This window comes from Rhinopithecus bieti, unplaced genomic scaffold (genome assembly GCF_001698545.2).
Source record: "Rhinopithecus bieti isolate Rb0 unplaced genomic scaffold, ASM169854v2 scaffold_64314, whole genome shotgun sequence".
NCBI lineage: Eukaryota > Metazoa > Chordata > Mammalia > Primates > Cercopithecidae > Rhinopithecus > Rhinopithecus bieti.
The window spans coordinates 1,046,371-1,071,768 of record NW_016824620.1 but is presented as its reverse complement, the minus strand read 5'-3'; the positions used below and the strand labels follow the sequence as shown (position 1 = coordinate 1,071,768).

Sequence of the window (25,398 nt, the reverse complement as noted above, 5' to 3'; positions counted from 1 at the left end):
CGCCCGGCCCTCCGCGCGCACCGCGGCCTGACAGCCCCAATTAAACAGCGGCTCCGGCGGCCGCGCGCCGAGGCGTTCTCCAGAAGGCGGGGCCGCGGGGGCCTGCGCCCGGGCTTAAAGGCGCAGCGCCTCCACCGCCCCTCCCCACGGGGTACGCGGGCGCGCTCGCGACCCGAGCCCCGGAGACCAGCGGCGGAGCCCTCCCCGACCTCCTCCGCACCGTCGCCCCCTGGACTAGCCCGGAGCTGACTGCGATCCGCCTAGGGGCCCCGGCCCAGACGCCCTCACGGGTTCACTCTGCGCGTGCTCCCAAGCTCTTCTGGACATTACGGGAAGAGCGGCCCTGGGGGCGTCCTATGCCTGGCACCCCCACCCCACATTCACAAGAGCATAGTTTTCCTGGGACCGGGCGTGGTGGGGGGGGGGGGGTCAAGCGGAGCAACCTCTCCTCCTCCCGCCTGTTATCCCATTCATTCTTTCTGTCATCGAGTTCATTCAACAAGTGGGAATTGAACGCCTACTACGTGCCAGGCACTGTGCTAGGCAGTCACCGTTTCGGGGGACCTCATCGTTTTCCTGACGGTCACAGGCTCTAGACCTGTGGGGGAGCGTCTCACGCCAGCAGGCCTGATGGGAAATCAGGACCTGGGCAACTGGCGGGGTAGGAAGACTCAGGGCCGTGCCACCTTCCGTGGGCAGGGGTGGAGAAATCCTGGAAAGGAATAGCTCTGGGAAGGGAACGCGAGCCCTTTAAGAAAGCTTTACAAGCGGGGTGGTGACAGGCGCCCAGTGAAGCGCCACGTGACTTTTTCCACGGGGCCGGTAGGAGGGGAATGCTCCTTTATAATCAGCCTGCCTCCCTCTCAATGGACCAATCAACTTCTGCGGTAGGCGGGCGCCTGCCATGCAGACGGCCAATCCTGGCCAAAAGAGGCGGTGGCGAAGGGAGGCGGGGCTCGCCGCGGTTTCCACCCAGCGCGGGGAAGTGGGCGGGGACTCCGCCAGCTCTGTGTGTCGATTTGCAGGCAGGCGGGGCAGCGGAGGTGAATGGACCCCGCAGGTAGCTCTAGAACAAAGCGGCTCGACTTGGGCGGCGCGCTTGCGCAGGACCTGCAGTACTTTCCCTACGGAGCCAGGGTGGGAGCTCGAGGCTGGGCCCTGCTGTCTGTCTGGTCCATTCTTTTGCCTGGCGGGGTGCCCCTTCTTGGGGCTTAAACCTCCCGACTCCTCCCGAGGCTGATCGGCTCTGAGACACCTTGTCCCCATCCCTGACTGTGGGGGAGCGGTGGTGCTTGAGGGAGGGCCTTTGGAACCCCGAGGATTTGAGCTTTCCGCTAACCTCTGACCAGAAGGCACGCAAAGGGGTGGCTCAGGAGCAGTCCCTGCCCGTCTTTCAACCGAGGGATTGTCTTTCTGAAGGGTTGCATCCTGGGCCACAGGGCTGTATCCCAAAGGAGCAGGGGTCTCTCCCACAATCACACTCTCAGAGTGTGAAAGGAGAAGCAACTCTCCGCCCAAGGTTGTCCTGGGGGTCCCAGGTCTGTGGAAAGAGCTTCCAGGGCCCAAGAGGGCAAGACCCAGATTCTGTCCTGCCACTTGCAGGTGTGTCGTGTGACCTGAGTATGGTTCTTCCCTCTGGGCCTCGGTTTTCCCATTGTAGGAGAGTGCTAGTGTGGACAGAGCCCAAGCCATCCATGAATGCATCCGACTGGGAGGACATGGTCTGCAGCCAGGCCTCTCGGCTGGCAGGCTGGATGCTACTTGTCAGGGATGGAGGCAGTACTCAAAAAAGAGGCCTGAGCAAACTCCCAGGGAAGGGTGAGCTGCTGAGCAGTGCACCATTCACTCAGCAAGCTTTGCTGAGGGCCTCCTGAGCACCAGCCTGCCTGGAGCTGGAGTGACAACAGTGGAGCCTCCGTCCTCCACTCAGGCCTGGCTGCCTCTCCCCTCTGCTCCACCACGGGGTTGGATGCCGGTCTGGGCACTACCCCAGGCCTACCACAGGATGAACAGAGACTCCTCTTTCTCTAGGGAAGAGACTGGTCTTAGTGTTCTCTCCCCAGACGGGTCCATGGTAGCTCAAGAACGTGTCAACTGCCCAGTAAGTCAGGGTGACATCCCTGAGGGGCAGGCCAGAGTCACATAAACAGGATGCTCATGTGGTCCTCAAGTGAGACTGGGCATATGTCGCACGGCACTGAGGCACACTTAGTTCTGAGTGCCTGGTGAGGAATGGGCCATTGCTCTCACTAGCAAGGGAACAGCTGAAATGGGAGCCTCCTCTGAGCCTCCCCAGATCCCACTACCCACGCAAGAGGAAGAACTACTCTAGAGAGAGGAAAGGGGCCCCGCCATCCCTCGCATTAGCCTGCAATGACTCCTGTCTCTCTCCCTTTAGACTTCTCTAGCAGGGCGTACACCCTGGAGGAGAGGTCTGTGAGAATGTGTGGAATTGGAAAAGCTCTCGCAGCAGGAGGAGAGGGCGTCCTCTAACAGGGAGGTAAAGAGAGACAGATTTGGATGAGTTCAGGAGAAGGGGGAGCATGTGGAGAGGGGGTGACAGTGGAAGCAAAGGGTTGGCAGGAAAATTAACCAGCCCCTGAGGTGCCAGCAGGACCCTGGGACCCCACTGGCAGGTTGGAGGAGGTTGGAGGAAAGGCCCTAAGTCTTGGTTCTCACTAGGGGGAAGAACCCTCAATCCCAGACTTACAAGGCCCAGAGCAGGGCAGGAACTCGCCTGTGGTCACATGGCAAGAGACCAGAGCTGTCCCTGTCCGGGGCCTTGCCTGGCAACTGTGGGCTTCCCTCAAGGGAGAGGGTCTTTCTTGGCAGGAACCAGGTGCCCTGGGTGATTCCAAGGCCTTGGAATCATTCTTCCTCTTTAGAAATGTGGTCTTTCTTGCCTTTAGGGTTCAGGCCTTCCCTCACCTGCAGCTCCCACAAGGGGTGTCCAGCTCACTAGGGTCTCCCTGAGGGGCTGGGTGGGGGAGTGGGAAAGAGGCTGCCGGAAAAGGTCTGTCCTTGGGGATGATCTGGTTTCCGGAGGTGGAGGGGAAGTGCAGGTGGGACATGCTTAAACTCTGAGGGCTGTCTGTCCTTCCCACACAGCCCCAGGCCTTGGCATAGGTATTTCCCCTGCCTGGACAGTTTTCACCCTCAGCCTTTGCCTGCCTTCGGATCCCAGCTCAGAGTCTCTGAGCACAGGGGCCTCCTCTGATCATCCAGGCCCAGATTAGCTTCCCTGCTGCGTGCTCCAAGGACCCCTGTCCCCTCCTCACCCCATCTTTGCTCTACACCCTATCATAGTCACTGTCCACCACCCACCACCACACTACACTTGTCACCCGGAACGCCCAGGGGCAAGTCTGCCCTCCCTCAAGCCTGCTCCTCCTCCTGCCATCCCTTCTCATCGCATTCAGCCAACTGCCAGGCATGAACCCACAAGGCACATCTGGAGCTGCCTTCCCTGTCTGCACACATCCAACCTCAGAACCACACAGAGATGGGGCCTTCCTGGCAGCACAAGGCCATGGTGGCATGTTTCATGGCCCTTTGCTATTCCTCTGGGAGGAGCTGAAGGTCCCTAAGAGCAGATATGAGCTAGTGTGCACCCCTTTCCCCCCAACACACACATTCATGTGACTGGGTGATCAAGGAACAATGTCATCAGTTCAAGTGCCTGAGAAACAGATTTACCTTTTCCCACTAGTGCCCATGGATTTCTTGCAAACGGGCCACCACTCTTCTAATGGACAGGCTGAGGCAAGGGGAGGGTCAGCTCCTTGCCCTCCTGGCCCTAAGGAGGCTGGCACAAATCTAAGCTAAGGAGGTGGCTTTCTATTATGGGTCTGTCTCATATCCCACTGTAAGGGATGAGCAAGGGCTGAGCAGGGGCTGGGCACTCCAGTCTGTGGTGCCTGTTGCTGGAGAGTAAGCCAGCTTCTGCCCAGAGCAGCTCCACTAGGCTGGAGAGGTGCTCTGATGGAGGCCTGCTGAGACCTAGACTTGCTCTGCTTGACCTTGAACTTTGGGACAGCTTCATTCCCAACCCTTGGTGGGGTGCCTGCCTGGGCCAGTGTTCAGCAGCATCTAAGCCAGGCCAGGAGAGGACTGTGAAGGGATACCCTGTACAGAACTCCTGGCTGCACACATACACATATACATGTAAGGATACACACAACACAGGCACCAACACACATAGTCCTATCCATATAACCACATATGCTCATGGGCACATAAGTGTATGTACAGAAATACACAGATACAGACCTATACGTGTGTGCAGAAATACATAATACACGTGCACACACACTCTGTTGTATGTGGACACACACATATCCAGACCCACGTCTGGGCGCTCGCCACTCCTACTGGGGGGATGCCCACAGACATGTCCTCCAGGGGGTGGTTACCAGGCTGGCGGGATCCACACTCCTCTTCCCCTGCCCTCTAGTCACCTAGGCTCACATTGTCCTATTGGCTGTGGCTGGTATCTCCGTAGCAACAGGTTCTGGATGGAACCAGAGTCCACCCCTGCCTTTCCAGCGGGGGCCTGTGAGGCCCTAGGTAATGGCAGTGTAGTGTGGGAAAGCTGGGACAGCTCTGGGGTGGGGGAGCCATGTGCCTATTTATCTGCGCCCTCTCCTGCCCAGGTGTGCAGGGCAGACCTGGTGAGAGTGCAGGGCCTGGGGGAGCAAGTAGCCCTGGCAGAAAAGTGGGTCATGCCCAGGATGATTAGATCACAAGACATGGCAGGACGGAAGCAAGGGCCTGGGAGATCTGTGGGGAATTCCCAAGGCTGCTTGGAGAAGGCAAAGGGAAGAGGGAGGAGAGAGCCCGGCCAAGAGGGAAGCCTCCCTGTTCATTCTCAGACATGTTCTCTGCACCTGCCCCATACTAGGGAGTGTGCAGAACAGTGAAGGGGGGACTCAGATGACACAGACCAACATAATTCCTCTCTCTCAGAGCTCGCCACCCAGCAGTGACAGAGCAAGCCCTTGGCCAGCCTCTCCACATGGAGTCCCTGGGGTCACTCACTTGAGGGTGGGCTTTTCCAACCACAGCCCAAGGGGCCGGCCCAAGGATGGAAAACAGAGGACACACATCTACCGCTCTTCCATGCTTTGTCCCTGGCAGACATTACTAGTCAACCACAGCACATTTTCTTGCTGAGCCATGCCCTGGTCTCAAAACCCTTCCAAGCAGGCATGACCAGCTGATTGTCACAGGCGAGAAAGCTGAAACCTATTTGCTTAGGTTCTAGTTCATAGCCAGACCAGCTATGCCCCCCCGTCCCCACCACCAGCTTGGCTCACCCTGACTTCCTCCTGCTTGCTCCCTACACTGTGCGCCAGATACAGTGCCCCATGTGTCTTCATTCCGTGCCCCAACCCTCTGAAATCATCTCCAGCTTCTGAGGGGCCACAGCCTCAGGAGGCCTTCCCTGCCTAACTGCAATAGTCTGCACCTTCTCCTAATCCTTTCCTGTGGGGCCCAGCATTTTACTTCATTTTGTTTTATTTTTAGTATTAGTTTTTTTGAGACAGCATCTTGCTCTGTCACCTAGGCTGGAGTTGCAGTGGTTTTGCCACAGCTCACAGCAGTGTCGAGCTCCTGGGCTCAAGTGATCCTCCTGCTTCAGTCTCCCAGAATGCTGTGATTACAGGTGTGAGCCACCACACCAGGCCAAGTCCAGCATTTTCTACCCTCTACCCACTTAAGGGCACCTCAGCCTGCAGGGTCTAGGGTGGGGCTTCACCCCTGTGGCTTCTTCTCCCTTTCATCATCGAAGTCCCATCTCCCATGAGGTCACCAAGGTCCTGGGTCCCACCCTGCCCTCCGTTGCAAGCTCTCCCAGGCATGGGGCCCCCTTCAGAGCAATGGGCATCTGCTGGGCTGGTCAGCCTAGGCAAGTGAGCATTTAAAACTCTGCTTGGGCTGGGCGCGGTGGCTCAAGCCTGTAATCCCAGCACTTTGGGAGGCCGAGACGGGCGGATCACGAGGTCAGGAGATCGAGACCATCCTGGCTAACACGGTGAAACCCCGTCTCTACTAAAAAATACAAAAGCTAGCCAGGCGAGGTGGCGGGCGCCTGTAGTCCCAGCTACTCGGGAGGCTGAGGCAGGAGAATGGCGTAAACCCGGGAGGCGGAGCTTGCAGTGAGCTGAGATCCGGCCACTGCACTCCAGCCCGGGCGACAGAGCAAGACTCCGTCTCAAAACAGAACAAAACAAAACAAAACAAAACAAAACAAAACAAAACAAAACAAAACAAAACAAAAAAACTCTGCTTGGAGCCAAGTAGGGACTGATGTCAAGAGGGCCTGGTTTCTGTTCCCGCCAAAAGGCCACACCCTGCTTTGTCCCCACTCCATTGCAGCCTCTTGCTTTCACATCTTCAGCCCTGTATTCACTCCGGATTCCCCAGTGGGGTGAGCAGAGCAGGACTTGTCTGGCCGTTCTACAGATAGGAAAGCTGAGGCCCAGGAAGGGAAGTGTCTTGCCCAAGGGTCTGGCTCCAGCCCCAGTCAGTTACTCACTCACCCACCAGGCCTGGGGTGAGTCATGGTGGCCCAGGTGATGGGAAGGAAACACATAAACACGGGCAGGTGGGAAGGACGGTCTGCAGGGAGGGTGGATGCCTGCCTCGGGCTCCCAGTGATGAGTTCCCACACAGGCTGTCTTGGGCTTAATGGGCTTACACACTCCCGACTGTCTCAAAACATCTTCCCTTCTGGCCTCGAATCCAGGCTTTGCATCAGTCCTAGGAGCACTGCCAATCCATTTGACAAATGGAGAAACTGAGGCCCATGGCCATAAATCAAGCAGTGACAGGGGGCTGGGCTCCAGACTAAAAACCCAGAGCCCCTTTCCCCAGCCCAGGGGTTCCCAGCTGGCTCTGACTGTGGCTCCAGTCTCCTCCAGGCTCAAGTACAGTCCACAGGGAGCCCCTACTCTGCCAGCTCTTTTCCATCTCTGGGGAGACCCAGTGCTAGCAGGGTGGGAGACAGACTGGGAGGACAGGCAGCTGTGCGCACCCGTAAAGAGAAGGGCTCTGTCTTCCACAGAGCATTCGTGCTACCAAACGCCTTTTCTGCCTCCATGACAGATATGGATAATCCATCCCAGGACTCAATTTCAGAAGCCATCTGGTCACCACTACACAGCGCAGGTTCTTCCGCTTCTCCCCTAGACCACATCCCGCGCCTCCTCCCCAGGCCTCTGCCTCCATCCCAACAGTCATTCCCCATACAGCAGCCAGAGGGATCTTTTGAGAAGGTGGAGGCAGCCTCCTCCTCCACAGCCTCCCACTGTCCCCAGTATAGAGTCCACACTCTGCATAGAGTCTACACTCTACTCTGTAACCCCCTCCCCTCCCTCTTCTCCTCATCCTGGATTCTCCAGCCACTTTCAATCTCTCACCCGCACTTCCCCAGCCCGGGCTTCCTCTGCGGGGCCTCTGCCCTCATTGGTCCCCCTGCTGAAACCCTCCTCTCCCAGCTCTTGCCTTTGACTACCTTCTTATTCTGTCCCCCAAATCTGCTCATCCTCTAAGGGCCACAGTGGGCACCTGGGAAGTGGCAGAGCCAGGATTGGAACCCTGGCCTACTTCTAGACTCTTCTGTGTTGTCAGCCATGAGCATATGGTCCTGTGATTTAAACATGTTTGGGGCCAGGTGCAGTGGCTCACACCTGTAATCTCAGCACTTGGGGAGACTGAGGTGGGTGGATCACTTGAGCTCAGGAGTTCGAGACCAGCCTGGGCAACATGGCGAAACCCCATCTCTCCAAAAAAAAAAAAAAAAAAAGCTGGGTGTGGTGGTGCATGCCTGTAGTCCCAGCTCCTTAGGACACTGGGTGGAAGGATCTGTTGAGCCTGAGGGGCAAAGTCTGGAGTGAGCCATGATCATGCCACCGCACTCCAGCCTGGGTGACAAAGTGAGAAGCTGTCTCAAAAGAACAAAGCAAACAAAACCCACAAACAAACCAAAACATCTTTGGCCCTCCCTTGCCACACTCGATTCCAGAAGCCTCTCACTTCCATTCCCTCCTTGGGCCTCGGCCTGTTCTGTATGACCTGCCCAGAGTCACTCAGTGAGAGTCTGTGGAGCCAGAGGGCTCCCTGCCATGAAGGGATGGACCTGCTGGCACCTTGCCTGGCAGGCCTCATCCTGGCCTTGGACCATAGCCCTCAATTTCCCCCACCCAGCTGCAGCTCCTCCGTCCTCCATAGAATGAGCCCAAACTCCCATCTCTTCATAGACCTGAGGGTCCCTGGGGTCTTAAGCCTGAGTTTTAGTACTACACCTCCCCACTACCCCCCTTTAAGCCTGCAGGGGGCACTGGGCTGGGTCAGAGGCTCTGACTCACCTGGGCACCCCATCTGCTGACACTGAGGTCATCCCTAGAGAGCCGGGAGAAGCCACTCAACAGCCTGGGGAAATCAGGTGTGCTGTATCTGATGTCCACGGGCCTCAGAGGCAGCCAGAGGAGAAGGGGAAAGGACTCAGATAAGCACAGGTGGACTGCGTTCCCTGCTCCAAAGACACGGGTGAGGGCTGCATCCTCGCCTCTTGCATCCCCTTCCCCACAATCCTCAGCATCTCTGCCCTGGGATGATCTCTCACCCTGCCTTACACTCCAGGACTTGTGGGCCGCACCCCATGAGCCCACCTGGGAGCCTGAGGGATGGGAGCCAGGGCTTTGCAGGAGCAGGAATCCTTAGCTGCATGCTCACCTTGCCACCACGGCACCCTTGGCCCCCTGCTCAAAGTTTCTGATCCTTCGAAGGCCACCTCTGCCAGGAAGGGCCTGGAGCCCAGGTGGTTTGAGCAGGGGGTGGGGAGGGGGAGAGGACATCTCGGGCAGGCATTTGCTCAGCCAGAGCAATGGCAAGAAGTAGTGATGGGGCTGGGGGTTGCCCTGGTTCTGTTTTTGCCAAACCAGCCTATGGTTTTTTGATTGAGAGAGTTGGCAGTGGGAGGTTCCTGACAGTGAAGACTGTCCAACCTTTGAGGCGGGGAGGGCAACAGAGGCCAGGAATTCTCATGGCACCTGGTGGGCGGATGTGCCAGGGGGCTGGGTTGGGCCTGCCTCAGGTGGGCAGGTCTCTCTGTAGCTGCTAGGCTTAATTGCCTCATTAGCATCTGCCTGCTGCCTGGGCCTGCCTGGTCCCCTCCCTGCCTGCCCACACGGCCCCGTTTTTCAGAAATCCTTCCTATGAGGCATTGATGGTGACAGTGAGGGTGACCATGACGAAGCTGGGAAATGGCTTGGGAGCTAGCCGGCCTGGGCCAGGTGCAGGGTTGTTGGCTTGAGGCCTCATAGCCCAGCACCATTCCACGTGGTTCAGCTAGCCAGCTGCCTGCTAGGACCTGGATGCGGGCTGTTCCCAGGTAGGCAGCAGCAGGAAATAGTCTAGGGACTTCCCTTCCTGCCCCCGCCCCACCCAGCCTGACTCTGGCCACAGGGGCACATGCCCCAAGACGTGGACAACTCCCTTCCTGAAAAGATGAGGCCCTCGAGGAGGGAGGAGGGGTTCAACGGCTCTCAGGGCTTCTAGTGGGCCCTCCAAGGTGGGGACAGGATGGAAGAGGGCCTACTCTGCCTGGGCCCCTGCCCACCTCCCTGCCCCTCCCTGTGGCTTATGTAGTCACCCAGCAGAGGACAGCACTGCCCTGACATCCATCTCCAATAGGACAACCCTCTAGCCTGAGCCCTAGGGGCAGCTGAGAGCCCAGGGCTGGTGGGCTGAAGAGTGTTCAGAAGCATTTGGCTGGAGCTGGAGCCCTTCCCAGAGACCCTGAAGCATCAGCCAGCCCACAGCACCAAGGCCCCGCCCAATAACTCAGGCTGTGGGGTAGCTGGATTCCCTAGGCCATGGGTACTGCCCAGACTTGGAGCTCCTAGGAACAACAAAAAGGGCATAGCAGCTGGAGCCCGTGGAGCTGGGGAAACAGTTCTGCTGCCTGCTATATACTTGGGGGGGCCTCTGCAGTGCCCCAGCCCCTGGGGCTTAATCTCTCCATCTATAAAGTAGGGCAGTACTCTCTGCCTCCCCTGATTCCCAGGAAGTATGGGGCAGCCAGGAAGGTTCCACACTGGGCCCATCAGAGGGAAAGGAAAGGCCTCTTTGTCCTAAGTGGCTGGGTATGGACCCTCAACTACCCCTATGCAGCAGGAGTGGCCTTGGTATGACCCACCTGTGCCAAAGAAGGTCAAGTGCTGACCACCTGGCAGGCCCTTTGCCAGACATAGCAGGACAGCCTTATGTGGCCCTCAGGTGACCAAGGTGTGAGTGTGCCATGTGTGCTGGGATAGGGCAGGGGTAAGACTGGGTTGGGGTGGAGATAGGGGAGCCTGAACAAGACACTTGGCTCTAATCTTGACCACAACTGGCCTCCCTTCTCTAAGCCTCAGTTTCTTCCTCTATAAGGAGTCCCCAAATCCTGGACTATAGAGTACCACCTGAGCTCCACCTCCTATCAGGTCAGCGTTGGCATTAGATTCTCATAGCAGCACGAACCCTATTGTGGACAGCGCATGACAGGGATCTAGGTTGCATGCGCCATTTGAGAATCTAATGCCTATGATCTGAGGTGGAACAGTTTCATCTCGAAACCATGCCTGCAACCCAAGTCCATGGAAAAATTGTCTTCCACGAAACTGGTCCCCGGTGCCAAAAAGGTTGAGGACCGCTGTCTATAAAATGGGGCTTTAGTCTACCATGCAAGAGTGTTGTGAGACAGGAGATGAGCTATGTGAAGGGTCTGGTCCTGCCTTCTGCTCAACCTCTTTGTGCCCAGAAAGTAGAGCGGGGACCCAGGGATAAGCAAGGACTCCATGTGGGAAGCCCCCTGGAGCAGAGGGATGAGAGGGGGCCTGTGAGCAGCTGTGCCAGGGAGTGTGGGCAGAGGGGGCTCTGAGCAGAGAGGCTGGCCCCATAGGGAAATGGAAACAAAGGAGCTCGTCTGAGCCTACAGCCAGGGGCTGCCCATCCCAAGGTTGATGTCACAGTGGGAGGGTAGTGTGGATACTCCCAACATCCTGGGCCTGCCTGTGCAGGTCCCATCTCCTGGGGAAGGCCCTGCCTGCTGGCCTCTGCACCCACGCCGGCCCACTCACCTGCCTGTTCTCCCATGGGGAAGAAACATCAGCGTAGGGAGGAACTGTGGGTCACCAGGACCCAGCTGGCTCAAGTGAGGTCCCACCAGCCCCTGCTGGCTCCCGCTCACCTGTCCTTTGTTGTCACCCCCATCAATTCCTACCCTTCGCTCAGACCCAGCAGGTAACAGTTCCTGATGGGACCCTCAGGGAGCTTTTCCTGTTGTGGGGTTTTGACCCATCCTTACTGCCTCCTCACTGTTCTTCCTGTACCTTTTTCTAAAGTGGGCTCCATAGAATCACAGGCCTGCCAGGTACACCGCAATAAAAAGGGCCATGTGGTCAAATGTCTGGAAACACTGTGAACTCTATGGCCCAGCTGCAGTGCATGGGAGTGTATTAAAGGCTCTGACAATCCTTCAGGGAAGTAGCTGTCTTGACTTCATTCGTCCTGGCATTTCCCAAATCCTGGTGACCATAGCACCAGTTCGTTTTGCATAACCTCCACTAACAGTCCATGGAACCGGGCCTTCACTGTGTCCTCTAGGGAGGATGTGGACCTGTGTTGCTTGGTGGCTGTTCCACGTACCACATTCTCTTCCCTGGACTTCCCTTCCCATTTTTCAGTTGGGAAGCTGAAGGCCATCGAGTTCATCACTCAGAACTCCATACCCTTGGGCCTGCTCAGGTGGCCCTGGGGTCTGCTTTTCACACGCAGGTCCAGCTGCCCCGGTGGGATCAGAAGCCACCCTGGCCCAGCTGCTGGGGCTAAGATGCCTCACCAGGCGCTGGGATGCGGCTGGAGAGGTGAGGAGTGAGATGAGCCGGCCGCCAAGCCATGCTTCCTCCACCGGCACCAGCTGGCTCCTTGTGCTCTCCAGCCTGTGACTGCACAGGGCCAGACAGGGGCCAGACTCGGGGAAGCCGCTGTGGCTCAGCATGGGGGCTGCGGACAGGGCCCCCTCCCCAAGCCCGGGCCAGAGTTGGGTTACGAGCCATGAGGGTCTCCTAATGAGTTCCACATGCTAGTGGATGCCTCAGAGAGGAAATAGGAAGGGGCTGGGGAGGGGAGAGGGGGCCTGAGAGGGGATTGGAAACATGTGTTTGAGGAGGAGGAATAAAGGGAGGAGGAAGGGAGAGGGAGGAGGGGAGCAGGAGGTGGAAGGAGAAGACTTTATCTCCGGGCGGGCATTCTGGTGCTCATCCCCAGCGAGGTTGGCTGCCAGGCAAACAGGCCCCTTCAGGAGGCCCCCAGGCCAGTGGTCTGCGGCGGGAGTGGTGGGAGAGGCCCCTTAGAGGCCCACTCCTCTCCTTCAGACAGAAAAAGCCCAAATCCCTGGCTGTGCTTGGCTGGGGTTCTGAGCCACTAGCGGGGGCAGGATAGAACCAGGTGGGTGGGAGGGTCTGTGGGGGCATGAGAAAGCCACCCCACATCTCATCGGCCAGCCAACAGTGAGATGCACATTTGAACCCAGCCCAGCCACCTGCACCCTACCCAAGAGGCCCTGGTGCCTCAAGGCCACTGATCCCTCCAGCCCTGACACCACCTCTGCCTCTCTCAGCCAGCAACTGGCGGAGAGGCGACCCCGCTCTCGCTCCCTGTCCTGTGGGGCTGGGCGAGGCACCTGGCTGGGCCTGGTGGTTGGAAACTTCAATAGGAAAAGGCTGTACAGGAGTCACGCGGGCACGTGGGGTGGGGTGTCCAGTGAGCAAGACCCATGGCAGTTACTGAGCAAAGTCTAAGGACCTTACAGGGCACAACGGCTCCCACTCCCAGGAGCACTGGTTGAGCCCCAGGTTGGCCCAGCCGAGCAGCTGAGGCTGAGCCTGGAGTGGGCCTTGTAGCCAGCTGGTAATCAGCCCCCATTCCCACCCATCTCCCTGGGCCACCGATCGCAGCCCAGCAGGGACAATGCCAGCTCCTAGCGCTTTGTGTGAATTGTCTCAGCAAGTCTTCCCAGCAGTCTCATGGAGTCACTTGCTCTTACCCCATGTTATGGATGAGGAGGCTGAGGCACAGAGAGGTGAAGTCCAGAGTATTCCCAGCAGCAGGAACAGCAGGTGCAAAGGCCCTGGGGCTGGAATGTGCCTGGTGTGTCCAAGGAAGAGTGAGGAGGCAGCTGTGGTTGGAGGAGAATGAGGGGAGGGGGGCAAGAGACAGGGGGTATGGGTGGGCAAAACTGAGCGGCCTCAGCTGTGGGGAGCACTCCTGTGGCCTGTACTTGGAGGAGGCTGGGAACTGCTCGGGAGGTTGGGCAGTGATGGCATGAGCTCTCTTACAAGTGTTCTTACTTTCTACTCTTGCATCTCAGCAGACTTTGGCTACTGTGTTGAGAACAGATGGGGTGGGCTGGGGGCAGAAGTGGGAGACGAGGTAGGAAGCGAGCAGACAACATATCGGCAGGTCCTGGCTCCTTGAGGGTCTCGCTCCAGATGGCCTACGAGGTGGGGAGGCCTGAAGGTGGGGCGGCTGGAGGGGATGCTCACCCGACCTGCCCCAGCCTGAGGCTTCCATCCCCCACCAGAGGGTCCATGGAACTGAGACTCCCCTAAACCAGAGGTATTTATCCCCAACAGGAGATTTTGGGATATTTCTCAAAGGGCCATGGGCATTCTTGTGGGGCCTCACAGTGGCTCTATTCCTGGACACACTGTAATTACTTGAGGAGCTGGACCCAACCCCAAGAAGCAGGGGCAGCCCTGGGAGCACAGGTCAGCTTCACAGTTTCAGCCAAGAAGGCTCAGGGCAACAGCCTAGATATGGGCCATTGCTGGCCTCTGCGACAGAAAGCATCTTCTCTTTCCAGTTAGCAGGCGCATGAGTGCTTCTGCCTGGAGGGCCAGGGGGGCCTAATTACATTGCTTCTCTAGCTCCAAGTTTCAGAGGCGTCTGAGGAACAAATCCAGGAGTAAGTTGTCTTAGGAGGGAGGCTCTGGGACCTGAGCTGGGGTGGAGAGGGCGGATGTGATGGCCCTGGAGGGCATAGCCAGTACTCCCATTCCAACCTTGGGCACGAGGACATGTCTTTGGGGTGGCTGTGGCTGGGGTCAGAGTTTGAGGGGCCCAGTGCAGAGGTGGAATGGGCACCACGGGAACTTCTGAGGGAGTTGGATGGTTTTAGAGAGATCTGCCAGGTCAAGGCAAGGACCCTGCCTGAGCCTAGCCAGGGAGGGCAGAGGTCTGGAAGAAGACACCAGGTGGGTAGGGCATCTGCAGGGCACATGTGGCCTCAGCCAGGCCGGAGACCAAGAGGACAACATGGGCTGGATAAATGTGGGCCCAGGTGCTCAGGGCCGCCCATGGCTCTGAAGTCAGTCCTGACTCCAAAGTTGAGTCCAGATGCCACGCTGGGAAGCATGGAGACGGACAAGGGCTGGCGTCAGTATGTGTGGTTGAGTGACACTGCTCAGCATAGGCCTTGGCGTCTGCAGGCCAGGCCTCTGCCCACTGGGTACCCAGAAAAGATGCCAAAGTCCCACTTTCAGGAACACATGCTGGTGCCTAAAAGAGAAGCTTAGGGCTCAGAAAAGGAAGCTGTAGGAGACATCACTTCCTTTCCTGCCAGTGTTCCTTGTACCAGCGTTCTGATTTCTCATGGGTGGCAGGAGAGAGTGGGCAGGGGCAGGAGTGTCTGCTGCAAGCAGCGCTCCAGGCGGACAGGGCTCTAGGTGGCCTCACCTAAAGTGAAAACAACTGCTGGCCTTGCTCTATAAATAGGTTCTTGGGAGAGTGTTTCCACATGGGTAGCTCCTGGCAGGAGGAGGGGCTGGCACAGGATGCGCTTCCTAATGACTTTCCTGCAGGCTCTCTGGGCTGGCTCCAGCCTCGTCCTGAGCATGGCTGTGGGGGCCCCATGGGTCACGGAGGCAGGGTGAATCTTCTAGGGAGGTACTCCCCACAGTGGCCGAGCAAGGGAACCCAGGGTGCCAGGGCGGGCTGAGCCTACCAGGCAACGGGAAGAGACCCTGTTCCAGGATGGCAATACTCACAGGAAGTGGAGCCATGCCCCAGGGCGCCAGGACTGCCCCGCCTGCCACCGCTGCCTGAGCACATGTGGTTTCCTCAGCAGCCTGCGGGGGCGGAGCAGGGGTGGTAAAGAGAGAACCCCTAAGGGTTCTCTAGGGAGATTCTGCTCCCCCTTAAATGACCACACACCAATTAAAGTTGGAGCCATCAGGGGCCCATCTCAAGCAAATCACTTTGGAAATGAGGTTAATGACAGGGCACTGGGGTGACAGGACCAGTGTGACTCACCATGCCCTCACTTACTCAGCAGGCTGGACTTCCGGGATTCGGGGCAATCACAAACACCCACCCCCAAGCCTGTGCTCTCCCCAGAGGTGGCCTTAGTGACAGCAGAAGAGATAGCCTGAGAGTGCTTGCCTCCTTGGGTGGGGAGGGGCCCAATCCCTTCTCACCACCGGGGACACCCATGGCAGGGGCCACGGGATCAGGAGATGAGAACTCTAGCCACCTAACATTACAGAGCCAGAGGGACCCTGGGACCACGAGCCCCCCCATCCCCACTGGCACATGGGGCCAAGTTCCAGGGAAGGGGCCTGACCCGCCAGGCCAGTGGCGGGATAACATCAATGGTCACACACTAACCACACTTACTTGCGCCAGCCACTGTAGTGAGTGCCCAGTGACACAAGCACTATTGTACAGAGGCCCAAAAAGGTCACAGAACTAGTTGGCAAGAGCCAGGGTTTGGACCTGGGCCATGGGTTGGGGGCCTCCTGACCTCACCACTCTGCCCTTGCCCCACAGAGCACCCCCCACCCACCACTGAGAAATCACGATGCTGCAGCAAACAAATCACAGGACAGAAGTCCAAGGACTGTGCTGGGTGGCAGGATGGCCAAGTTCCCACAGCAGGCTGGCATGTGCTACCTGAGTCTCTGAAGTGGGTGGCTAGGTGACCACAGGCCTGTGGCAACCCCTTGACACAGACTGTCAGGTGCTCCCAGGGTGTGGTGACTTGGGTGAGAGGTGGAAAGGCTTTGCCACAGGCCGGGGCTGGACTTGGTGGCTTTTACCTGGGAGCTGCCTGCCTTGGTCATCCCAGCCACCTCTCAGCTTCTCCAGCAGGAAGTGGAGGTTCATCCCTAGAACCCACAGAAACTGGACAATGGTAGGCAGCTGGTTGCAGTTTAAATCATATACATCTATTCTTTTATTTCACGTTGGGAAAATTAGGGCATGAAGGGGTTGGGGAGGCGAATGATGGGGAATTGCTGCTGATATGCACTTACTGACAAAAATGCTAACCTAACTTCATCTTCCTAACAAAAAAGAGATTCCTGCAATTTGGTTTCTGAGAGCTGTTACCAAATCCAAAATTAGGAGAGATGACGGCTGAGCCGAGCCATTTGCATTTCCAGAAGGGCTGCTTTTGTGCTTGGCAGCAAGAGTGGGGGATCAGTAGCAGCCCCAGCTACAGGGAGCCATCGGGTAGGGCTGGCAGTGTCGCTTAGGGAGATTCTGCAAGAAAGGCTCCGTCATGTGGCCCCTACACCTCCCCAAGCCACCTCAAGCCCACCCAGGCCCCACATTCCTTGCTGCCTATGAGGGCCCTACACTCCCAGTGTGGTGTGCAGCTCAGGAGGCCTGCAGCATCTGCACGGGGAGGGGGTGGGAGTACAGAACTGAGGCTAGAGGGACAGTGCCCACAGCGGTCACAGCTGCCTAGGACCCCCGTTTCCCTCCCCTCAGATTCTCACTCAGAGCAGTGAGGCCCTGAGTCAAGCCTCCCATGAGCAAGAAAAGGAACTCAAGAAGAACTCAGGCCCCAGGTGATAGCCTTAGCGCCCACCCCACCCCCAGCTCTGCCCTCAGCATGGTGATACACATTGACCCCTGGCTTGGTGAAGGCAGTCTCTGCTGTTTTTTTGTTTTCTCTGGGGACGGAGAAAAAAAAAAAAAAAATCCTCCGTCTCTGGGGGACGGAGATTTGCTCCGTCCCCCAGGCTGGAGTGCAGTGGCATGATCTTGGCTCACTGCAAACTCCGCCTCCTAGGTTCAAGCAATTCTCCTGCCTCAGCCTTCTGAGTAGCTGGGATTACAGGTGGGAGCCATCATGCCCGGCTCATTTTTGTATTTTTAGTAGAGACGGGGTTTCTCCATGTTGGCCAGGCTGGTCTTGAGCTCCTGGCCTCAAGTGATCCGCCCGCCTTGGCCTCCCAAAGTGCTGGGATTACAGGTGTGAGCTGCCGTGCCCGGCCTGTCCTGTTTTAAAGAGCAGCATTCCAAGAAGAACATCCTGCCCCCAAATTCCAGGTCTGGCTGGTGACTCCATCAAGGGAGGGGTGTGGGCATGGACACCCAGACCACTCTAGCAGAGCCCTCCGACAGTCCGTGGGGCTTGAGCATGGGCCTATTCAAGCTTGGCCCTGGCTCTGGCCTATTTCTATCTGGACAGCCCACGTCAGGCTGTCCCAGGACACGCTGATATCATACTACAAGAAGTGTGTGGGGGCAAGTCCTTCTTCCTGACCCCTTACATCTAGTAACCAGTGGAGCTTCCACTGGCAGTCAACAATCAGGGACAAATACCACACCACTACCCCTGAGACTACCTCCCTCAACTCCACATGTCCTCCAGCAGAGAAAGGTGGATTTCACAGAGAGATTCCAAACTCGTTCCTGGTGTAAACTGAAGACAGGGGTGACGGCAACTTAGGTCTGGCCTGACAGCAAGAGCTGCCACAGGACGCCTTGGAGACCCTGCACATGTCCTGCTGCCCCCAGCGAGGGGCCATCATCTGTCTCTGGAGATGACCTTGCCCTGGGCTGGTTGCTCAAATCATCAGTCTCCACCCATGGTAGGTCCAAGCCCAGGTCCAGAAGCCACAATAGGCAGCCCAGTGCTGGTCCAGTGGCAGGAGGGCTGGCATGGGAGGGAACCTACATGGCTGGCTCCACAAGTTGCACCTCCTCTGAGCAGGCTGACCTGCAGTTGCCCAGACTCTCCTTCAAAGCCTCCTGAGGTAGCCAAGAGACTTACCTGTCAGCATGAACCAGCAGGCCTGCCAGGCTCTTCCACACACCGGCAGGGCCGCGTGGGAAAAGTGCGGCAGGTCCTAGCAGTTGCCAGAGCACCCTGAGCCCGCAGCTTCTTCCCATCGACAGTGCAGGGGGAGTATGGCGTTGATGGCATGCCCTGTCGATCCAGTGGGACTGGTGGGGATGGGGAGTGATGGGCTTCTCTTGAACACCTGCTCTGCACTGAGCACAGTGCATGGCATACCTTGTCACCAGAGGACGGTATCACAACCACTTCACACAATAAGAACCCAAGATTCAGAGAGGTTAGGTCACAATGTTGAGGTCACACAGCTGGCAACAGGAAGCTCCCTCCTCCCCCAGTGTAGGCCAGAGAAAGCATCCCTGTCCTTAGTGTTCATCAGGACTCAACACAGCTGCCCTCTTGTCAGTCCAGGCTCTGAGGCATGAAGGCTCTGCTTCCACCTGAAGGCTGCAGAGGCTGGGAACCCACTGACCACGTGGTACTGACAGTTCCTAGGAAGATCTAACACCACCTCCCATTCCCCAGGGCAGAGCAGGTGTGTTTGAGGATAAAGACCTCCTTGGCTGGCTGAGCCCAAGAAGTCGAAGATGGAAGGCACGGGTGACACACAGACACAGGGAAAACACTTGCCCTGGCTTCCCCAGCACAGGGGCAGAGGTAGGAGCCTATGGAAGCCCTCCGGAGCAAACGGAAACTCAGGTGCCTGAAGCCTCCAAGTCCCAACAGAAGCAGTCAGTGGGGGCCAGCCAGGGGGAGGTGGGTGCATGCAAGGGCTCTGACTGCCCTTGTTCCCTGACACCCTGAACAGCTGAAAACAGGGGTGTCCTGGCCTCAGAGGCAATCCTGGTGGAGGCCCTCCCAAGTCACCATTCTCATTCTGTTTGGGCCCTGGGGATGGGAAGATTGATTAAGTATCATCCAGCATAAGCCACTCCTGCAATAAGTGCAATGAAGTCACGTTTAATTTTGAGATTCCTGTGCTCTCACTCACACAAGGAGGAGGAAGCCACCTGGCTCCAGTGAACACGTGTGGAACAGAAATCAGGGCCACTGAAAGCCACCACCCACTCGAGAGGGCTTGTTCCCGACAAACCTGACTCAGATGGGCCCACTTTGGGCCTTTAGTCAGATTGAGAGAAAACCCCCGGCTCATCCAATCAATGTGCAGTCAATTTCTACGCCATGGCAGGGGTGGCAAAAGCCAATCACGTGTCCAAATAATGAGTGAAAATCAAGGCATCGTAGGGCCACCTCCTCCAGAGGGGGAGCCACAGTCTCAGGACCCCCAGGGAGCAGGCATTTTCAAGTGGCTCCTTTACATTAAGGAAAATGTGGTCCTCTCAGTCGGGTCTGAAGCATCATTTGTGTGTGAGCCCGGCCCACTGGGAACCTCTGGCTGCCAGGTGGAGAGCCTCCTGGTGCAGATAGCAAGGTGGAGGGCAGAACTGCAAAAATCCAGGGCTCAGGTATGGATGTGATTCCCACAGAGTTCAGTTCCCTTTATTTACCCAAGTCCCACAGTACAAATCCCTGGCCTGCCACCCGCAAATCAACCGAGCTCCTGATTCTTGCTCCCCTGATCATGGTGTTGCTCTCTGCATGATTAGCTGCTGGTTCTCCAGACACTGCTTCAGCTTGTCTTCTGTCAGTGTCAACCGCTGCTCCAGGATGGAGACTGTCTGCAAAATAAACAGTGGTTGGGTCAGAACACGGAAGGGCCACCAGGCTGCTCTAGGGACCCTCCTTGGCCAGTCCCCACTTGGCTGCCTCAGCCACTGCCCAAATGCCAGCTGGCTCTTTCCACCCAGGGGTTCTGCCAGGCCCCTTGTCTCTGGTGCTATTGGGACAGCCCTTGCCTTTATGTCTGCTTCTCCTAGCTCTGGATGGCTGATCTCTGATGTTTGTGGGCAAGGGGTGGGGACACAGTGAGGGAAACGCGATGGCAGGTCCCACAGCCTTTGGTCATTTCTCGAGAACCAAGGGGTCAGGAACCCCCCACCCTGGTGGCCTGGCATTTAGATTGGACTTCTGGAGCAAAACCAGCTACCTTGTCTGAGCCAGGCACTGTCCATAAACAACTGGAGACCATCAACCACCTCCACTCCAGAGGTGAGAAAACTGTACCCACAAACGATGGCACTCCCTTGGGTCCTTCTCCTCACACCTGGAAGAGCCTCCCAGGCTGGCAGGGGACAAAAGCAGGGAAGTGAGTCCCCTAATCCCAGGAGGGTCTCTGCCTGTCCAAGTCCAATGAGGACTACTATAGGTTATGTCATCTGGGACTTCAGCCCAGGGCAATCACAGGCCATGACAACTTCATCTCTCTGAGCCCACTTTCTCCTCCCAGTGTGAAGGATAACCAAGCTCATGGCTTAGGTAACTCAGCAGCCCAGCAGTTGCTCACCCTGACGGTGCTTGTCATGCTGCCTTCCTGAAGCTGGGACCTTGCTCTCCTGGCCTCTCTTACACACCCAGCACAATGGCTCACCTGCGGACCTGCCTGCCTAGCCTGACAAAGGACCCCAGCTGCTGGAGCTGCGTGTGCTTCATGGGCCAGGGCCAGTCTTGCAGACATAGCTCCCAGACAGGCTGGGAAAAGCTGCCCTCCTCCTCTGGCTTTGAACAGAGTCAGCAGAGGGGCAGCACTGTCTGGTAACCTGCATGCTCCCCAAAGAGGGGCTGGACCAGAGCAAGCCTGCCCCACTCATCACTTGCACAGTTGGACCATGCTGGCCATGACACCTCTGGCGTCATTTCACTTCCCTCTTTAGGGTTGGCTGAGTGCCTTACTGTATGCCAGGCCCCCGCCGGCCACTGGATGAGCCCATGTGAGTATGGCAGCCTTGACTCTGATACCATGCAGCCCATAGGCATCAGGAGGGTCAGATTAACCTCACCTGTGTGCTTTCCCAAGAGGTTTTGCCCCCTTCCCTGGGGCTCCATGAAGTCCTGGGCCTTGGTCCAGTGGAAAGAAAACTTTCTTTCATACATTTCATATAACATTGAAACATTTTAGGAGGGAGTTTCCCCTCTAAGGCTGCTATAAATTCTTGCAGCGTCCCACACGGATGTCAGCTGCCGTGGAGGTGCTCCGCCTGGTGGCTGGCCCCTTCTAAACGAGCCAATCTGGGCTGTGAGGGCTCTGAACCCTCTGTCACTGGACAGAGCCTGGAAAAATGCTGCCCATGGAACACAAACTGCACCCTGAGAGGCAGAGCTGAGCTGAAAGAGACCATCACATTCCCCCTGTGCTGGCCAGCCAGCCAGCCAGCCAGCCAGGGAGGGGGTCTGCAGCTCATAAAAGTGGCGGCGGAAACAGCCCCCGGCTGGCCTGGGGCAGCATTCCTGGAAGTTTCCATTGGCTGCTGTGAAACTCACAGGGCCAAAATCATTCTTCACCCAGACTTTTTCCGATGGCCCCAAACTCAAGGCCACAGCAGAGGAGCCTGTTTTTCCTCTTCTGCCTTTATTATTTTTTTTCAAACTTTTCACAGGAACTCAATTTGCAAACGTGGAGATAGTGGGCCCAGAAAACGTGTGCAAGGTGTTGGGCCAACGTCAATACGGAGGCCTCCACTTAGTTCCACAGGGGGTCCATACTTCAGCTCAGTAGGAATGTGACCACTAAATGTGTCTAAATTATTTGAAAAGAGAAGCATCACCTTTTCCACAACCAGCCCCCTGCATGAAGGTGCCGCCCCGTGAGGCCTTCCTCTCAGAGCTTTGAGGATCACTTCACAGCAGAGTAGACAAACAGGCTTTTTACGAGGCCCAACGCCCCTCAAGGCAGTTTCTCCCCCTCCAGCCTAGCTTCAGAGGAGCTGTGTCATCTCTGTATTTGGTCTCGGCTTCCCCTGTTCCTTCTCTGCTAAGGTGCTGGGTGGTGGCCACCATCAGGGAGAAAGAAGTCCACCAGGCCCTTCCCAGCACATGTGATCCCAGCTGCCCCCACTCTGAGCCAGGAGAAGGCCTGGGAGAGCAGGATGCTTTTTGGATTTCTGTACATTAGAATGCTGTCTGGTATTCTCTGCTCCATATAGTTAAAAAAAAAAAAAAATCCTACTTTCTTAAAATTTTTTATCTTTTCTTAAAATCAAATTATCTTAATAAAGCACAGGGCCTCATTTTCACAGAAAATGGTGACTCCTTATAGAAAGTGAAACATGGAAATCTCTTTTTTTTTTTTTGAGACGGAGTCTGGTTCTGTCACCCAGGTTGGAGTGTAGTGGTGTGATCTCGGCTCACTGCAAGCTCTGCCTCCCGGGTTCACGCCATTCTCCTGCCTCAGCCTCCCGAGTAGCTGGGACTACAGGCGCCCGCCACCGTGCCTGGCTAATATTTTTGTATTTTTAGTAGAGACAGGGTTTCACCGTGGTCTCGATCTCCTGACTTCGTGATCTGCCCGCCTCGGCCTCCCAAAGTGTTGGGATTACAGGCATGAGCCACCACGCCCGGCTGAAACATGGAAATCTCAAATGCTGCTGGTGTGCCTTCCCTCTACAAGGGGAAGGAAGGGGTTCCCCCATGATGGAAATGTCCCACTGGGCATCCAAGTGGTAAAGTGAAGACATACTCAGGGCTGGTGGCACACACAGGTGGGAGGGCTGGCAGGCCACCTGCAGGGAGTCTGTCTGGGCCACAGGCCCAGAGCAGCCAGGACAGGCCACCACCACAGTGCCACTGTGCTTCCCCAGCTGCACAGGAGCTGTGGGAGGAGGGTAGGAGAACATCTGAGATGGCAGAGGGGGTGTGGGGGGGCATCCCTGGCACAGACCGGTTTGGAGCCATATCATGTGGCCTTGTTCAGAATGTATCTTTACCTGTCGGTTCAGAACAAAAAGTAAGCATATCCCCATGTGAGGGTTCAGAAAATATGTGCTACCTCGGTGTACACAGGCCACTGCTGTTCCCGCCTGCTGCCTAGTGGCCCAGCTCCCAGCGGGGCCCAGCAAAGCAGGCTGCTCTCCTTGCCTCATGCTCCATCCACCCCGGGAATTCTCCTGCTACATATCGCCTGTCTTCACCAGGCTGGAGACAAGGCCACACCTGCCCTGGAGGGTGAGGGGGAGTGCTCTGCAGGCAAACACCTCTGCGGCCTCCTTGGGTCCACACTCCATAGCCTGGCAGCCTCGACTTTCATTTATTCAAGGGCAAATGAGTGCTGACCTTCCAAACAGCTCCTTGATCACACTGCCTCTCACCCTGTGCTCTGTACAGAGGAGCAGGGGCCAGAGGTCTGGTCCCAGCCCCTCAGAAAGTCCCCAAAGAGGTACAGGCTGGGTCGGGTGCCAGGTGTCAACAAGGGAAACTGCTTTACCTGACACAAGTGTCCATGGCTTCTGGCGTTGGGGCAGGGTAAAGGGAAACTGACACAGGGGTTGAGGAGTCCAGGGCTCGGGCTGCTAGAGGCGCAGCCTGGGCAAAGTGGCCAGGAAAGATGGCCCATCTCCCAGAACTCCCTCATGCTGGGGTCCAACCTCCCACAGCACGGCCCCTTCTGTCTGCTGACCTTGGAGAAACCAAACAGCTCATTCCCTCTCCTAGGACCTGGTGCCGCCCTGGGAACACTCTTAGGTCCTCTGTGCAGTATGAGGGGGACCAGCAGGAGGTCCTGGGACTGGGCTCTGGGCAATTCACCCTGATGATTGACCCTCTGCTCCGTGGGCTTCTCTTGGCACCTGACTTTCGTGAGGGGCTCGTGTGTACCAAAAACTTCAACAAACCTTCAGTGTAGGAGCTTTTATCATCCCCATTTTACAGATGAAGAAACTGAGGCACAGTAAGATTAAGTAACTTGCCTAAAGTTACACAGCTTATCAGTGCCAAGCCTAGGCTGTGAGCCCCGGTGGCCTGGCTGCAGTGTGTACGCTAAAGCACTGGGCAGTGTGCATCTTGGCTCTGTCCCCATCAAGAATGCCAAAGGACAGGCCTGCTGGTGTCCCATCCCACTTTCAGCCCTGACGCCCAAATGCAGGCAGCCTGAGGAAAGACTCGGGGATCCCTGTCCTCACCCAGCAGGAGCACCTGCTGTCCTGGTTTAGACTGCCTGGCCTAGCTGCTCCGAATTGAATGAGCAGAAGCTCCTACCTCAGCCAGTGGGAATGGATAGCCCCCAGGGTCACCCACCCCCTCACACTGTCAGCCTCACGTGTCACCTCCCCCTGAAAAGCAGTCTCTTACCTGGCTAAACATTTAGGTTTGGAATTATGACAAAGGTCCTAAGAATAATTCATGTGAATCATGAAAACTCAATGTAAAAGGAACTGAAAGGACACAGAGACAAGAACTTCCTCCTGGATATGCAACGAGAAGCTGCCCCAGTCGCTTCACTGTCGATGCTTCTTTCACTGGCACTTGTGCCACTGCAGCATTAAGTGATCAGCCCCAAAACACGCTGTGGAACTCACCTGGGTCACTGCTGGGTGCCCCATCCCCTGAAGACAAGGTTCACCTTTAAACAAGGTACCTCTCTCTCCCTAAGTCGGAGTGACAGGAAGCTGGAGTGAGGACCCTATGGCCTGGGCACCGTCACTCCTCACCCGATACTGTCCGCCTCCCAGGTCAAGGCCCTCATGGCCAGTGTCAGGAAGCCTCATGGGGTGTGGTCAGCAGGGCTCCAGAAGTTTTATATTCAAAGTCACATCTGCCTGAGGTTCACCTGGAGCTCATTTCTGAACCCTTTCCCTACTCTGTTACCAGCAATTTCCAGGAAGCCAGGGACCTTCTCAAGAAAACCTTGGTCTTCAAATCACTTGTTTGCCATCGAATGTATTCTGTTGTTTCTCTAGACCAAGGGTTAGCAAACTACTGCCAGCTGCCCCTTTGTGTAAATAAGGTTTTATAGACATGCCTGCTGGCTTCTGTATGGTCTCTTCCGTATGGTATCTGCCTTCTGGGTCCAATGGCAGGTTGAGTAGTGGTGACAGAGGCCGTATGGCCCACAAAATCTAGAATCTTTACTGTTTAGATTTGCTGACCCTTGCCCTCGCTCTTCACTTACTCAAACTCTCACCAAGCACCTCCCCGTGCTGGCCTGTCCCTGGCACAGGGTGACAACACCCAGACAGACTTGGCTGGGCCCACAGGGTACACCCCAGTTCAACGAGACAGATGCTATACAGGCACACAGACAGTGGGCTGCACTGGGGGACAGAGGGGCAAGAGGGGCAGGAAGAGGATCAGAACCCAAGGAACGGTGTGCGCGAAGGCCCTGAGCTGGCCGCTAACAAACGGGAAGGATGGACCAAAGGAGGCGTGTGTGCTAG

General features: G+C 56.8%; 1 protein-coding gene across 10 annotated transcripts in view; it reads right to left on the bottom strand.

Moving 5' to 3' along the window:
- Nucleotides 1-19,057: 19,057 nt before the first annotated feature.
- The window catches only part of POC1A (POC1 centriolar protein A), a 90,206-nt gene continuing 83,865 nt past the window's right edge, over nucleotides 19,058-25,398 (bottom strand). For 8 of the 10 annotated variants that reach the window (XM_017862504.1, XM_017862505.1, XM_017862501.1 and 5 more), the window contains exon 12: nucleotides 19,073-19,812. In XM_017862504.1, coding sequence (XP_017717993.1) covers nucleotides 19,714-19,812 — 99 coding nt within the window. In that variant the 3' untranslated portion in view covers nucleotides 19,073-19,713. Of the gene's footprint in view, nucleotides 19,813-25,398 lie in introns of all 10 variants that reach the window. The other 2 variants (XM_017862500.1, XM_017862509.1) reach the window with 1 other exon arrangement.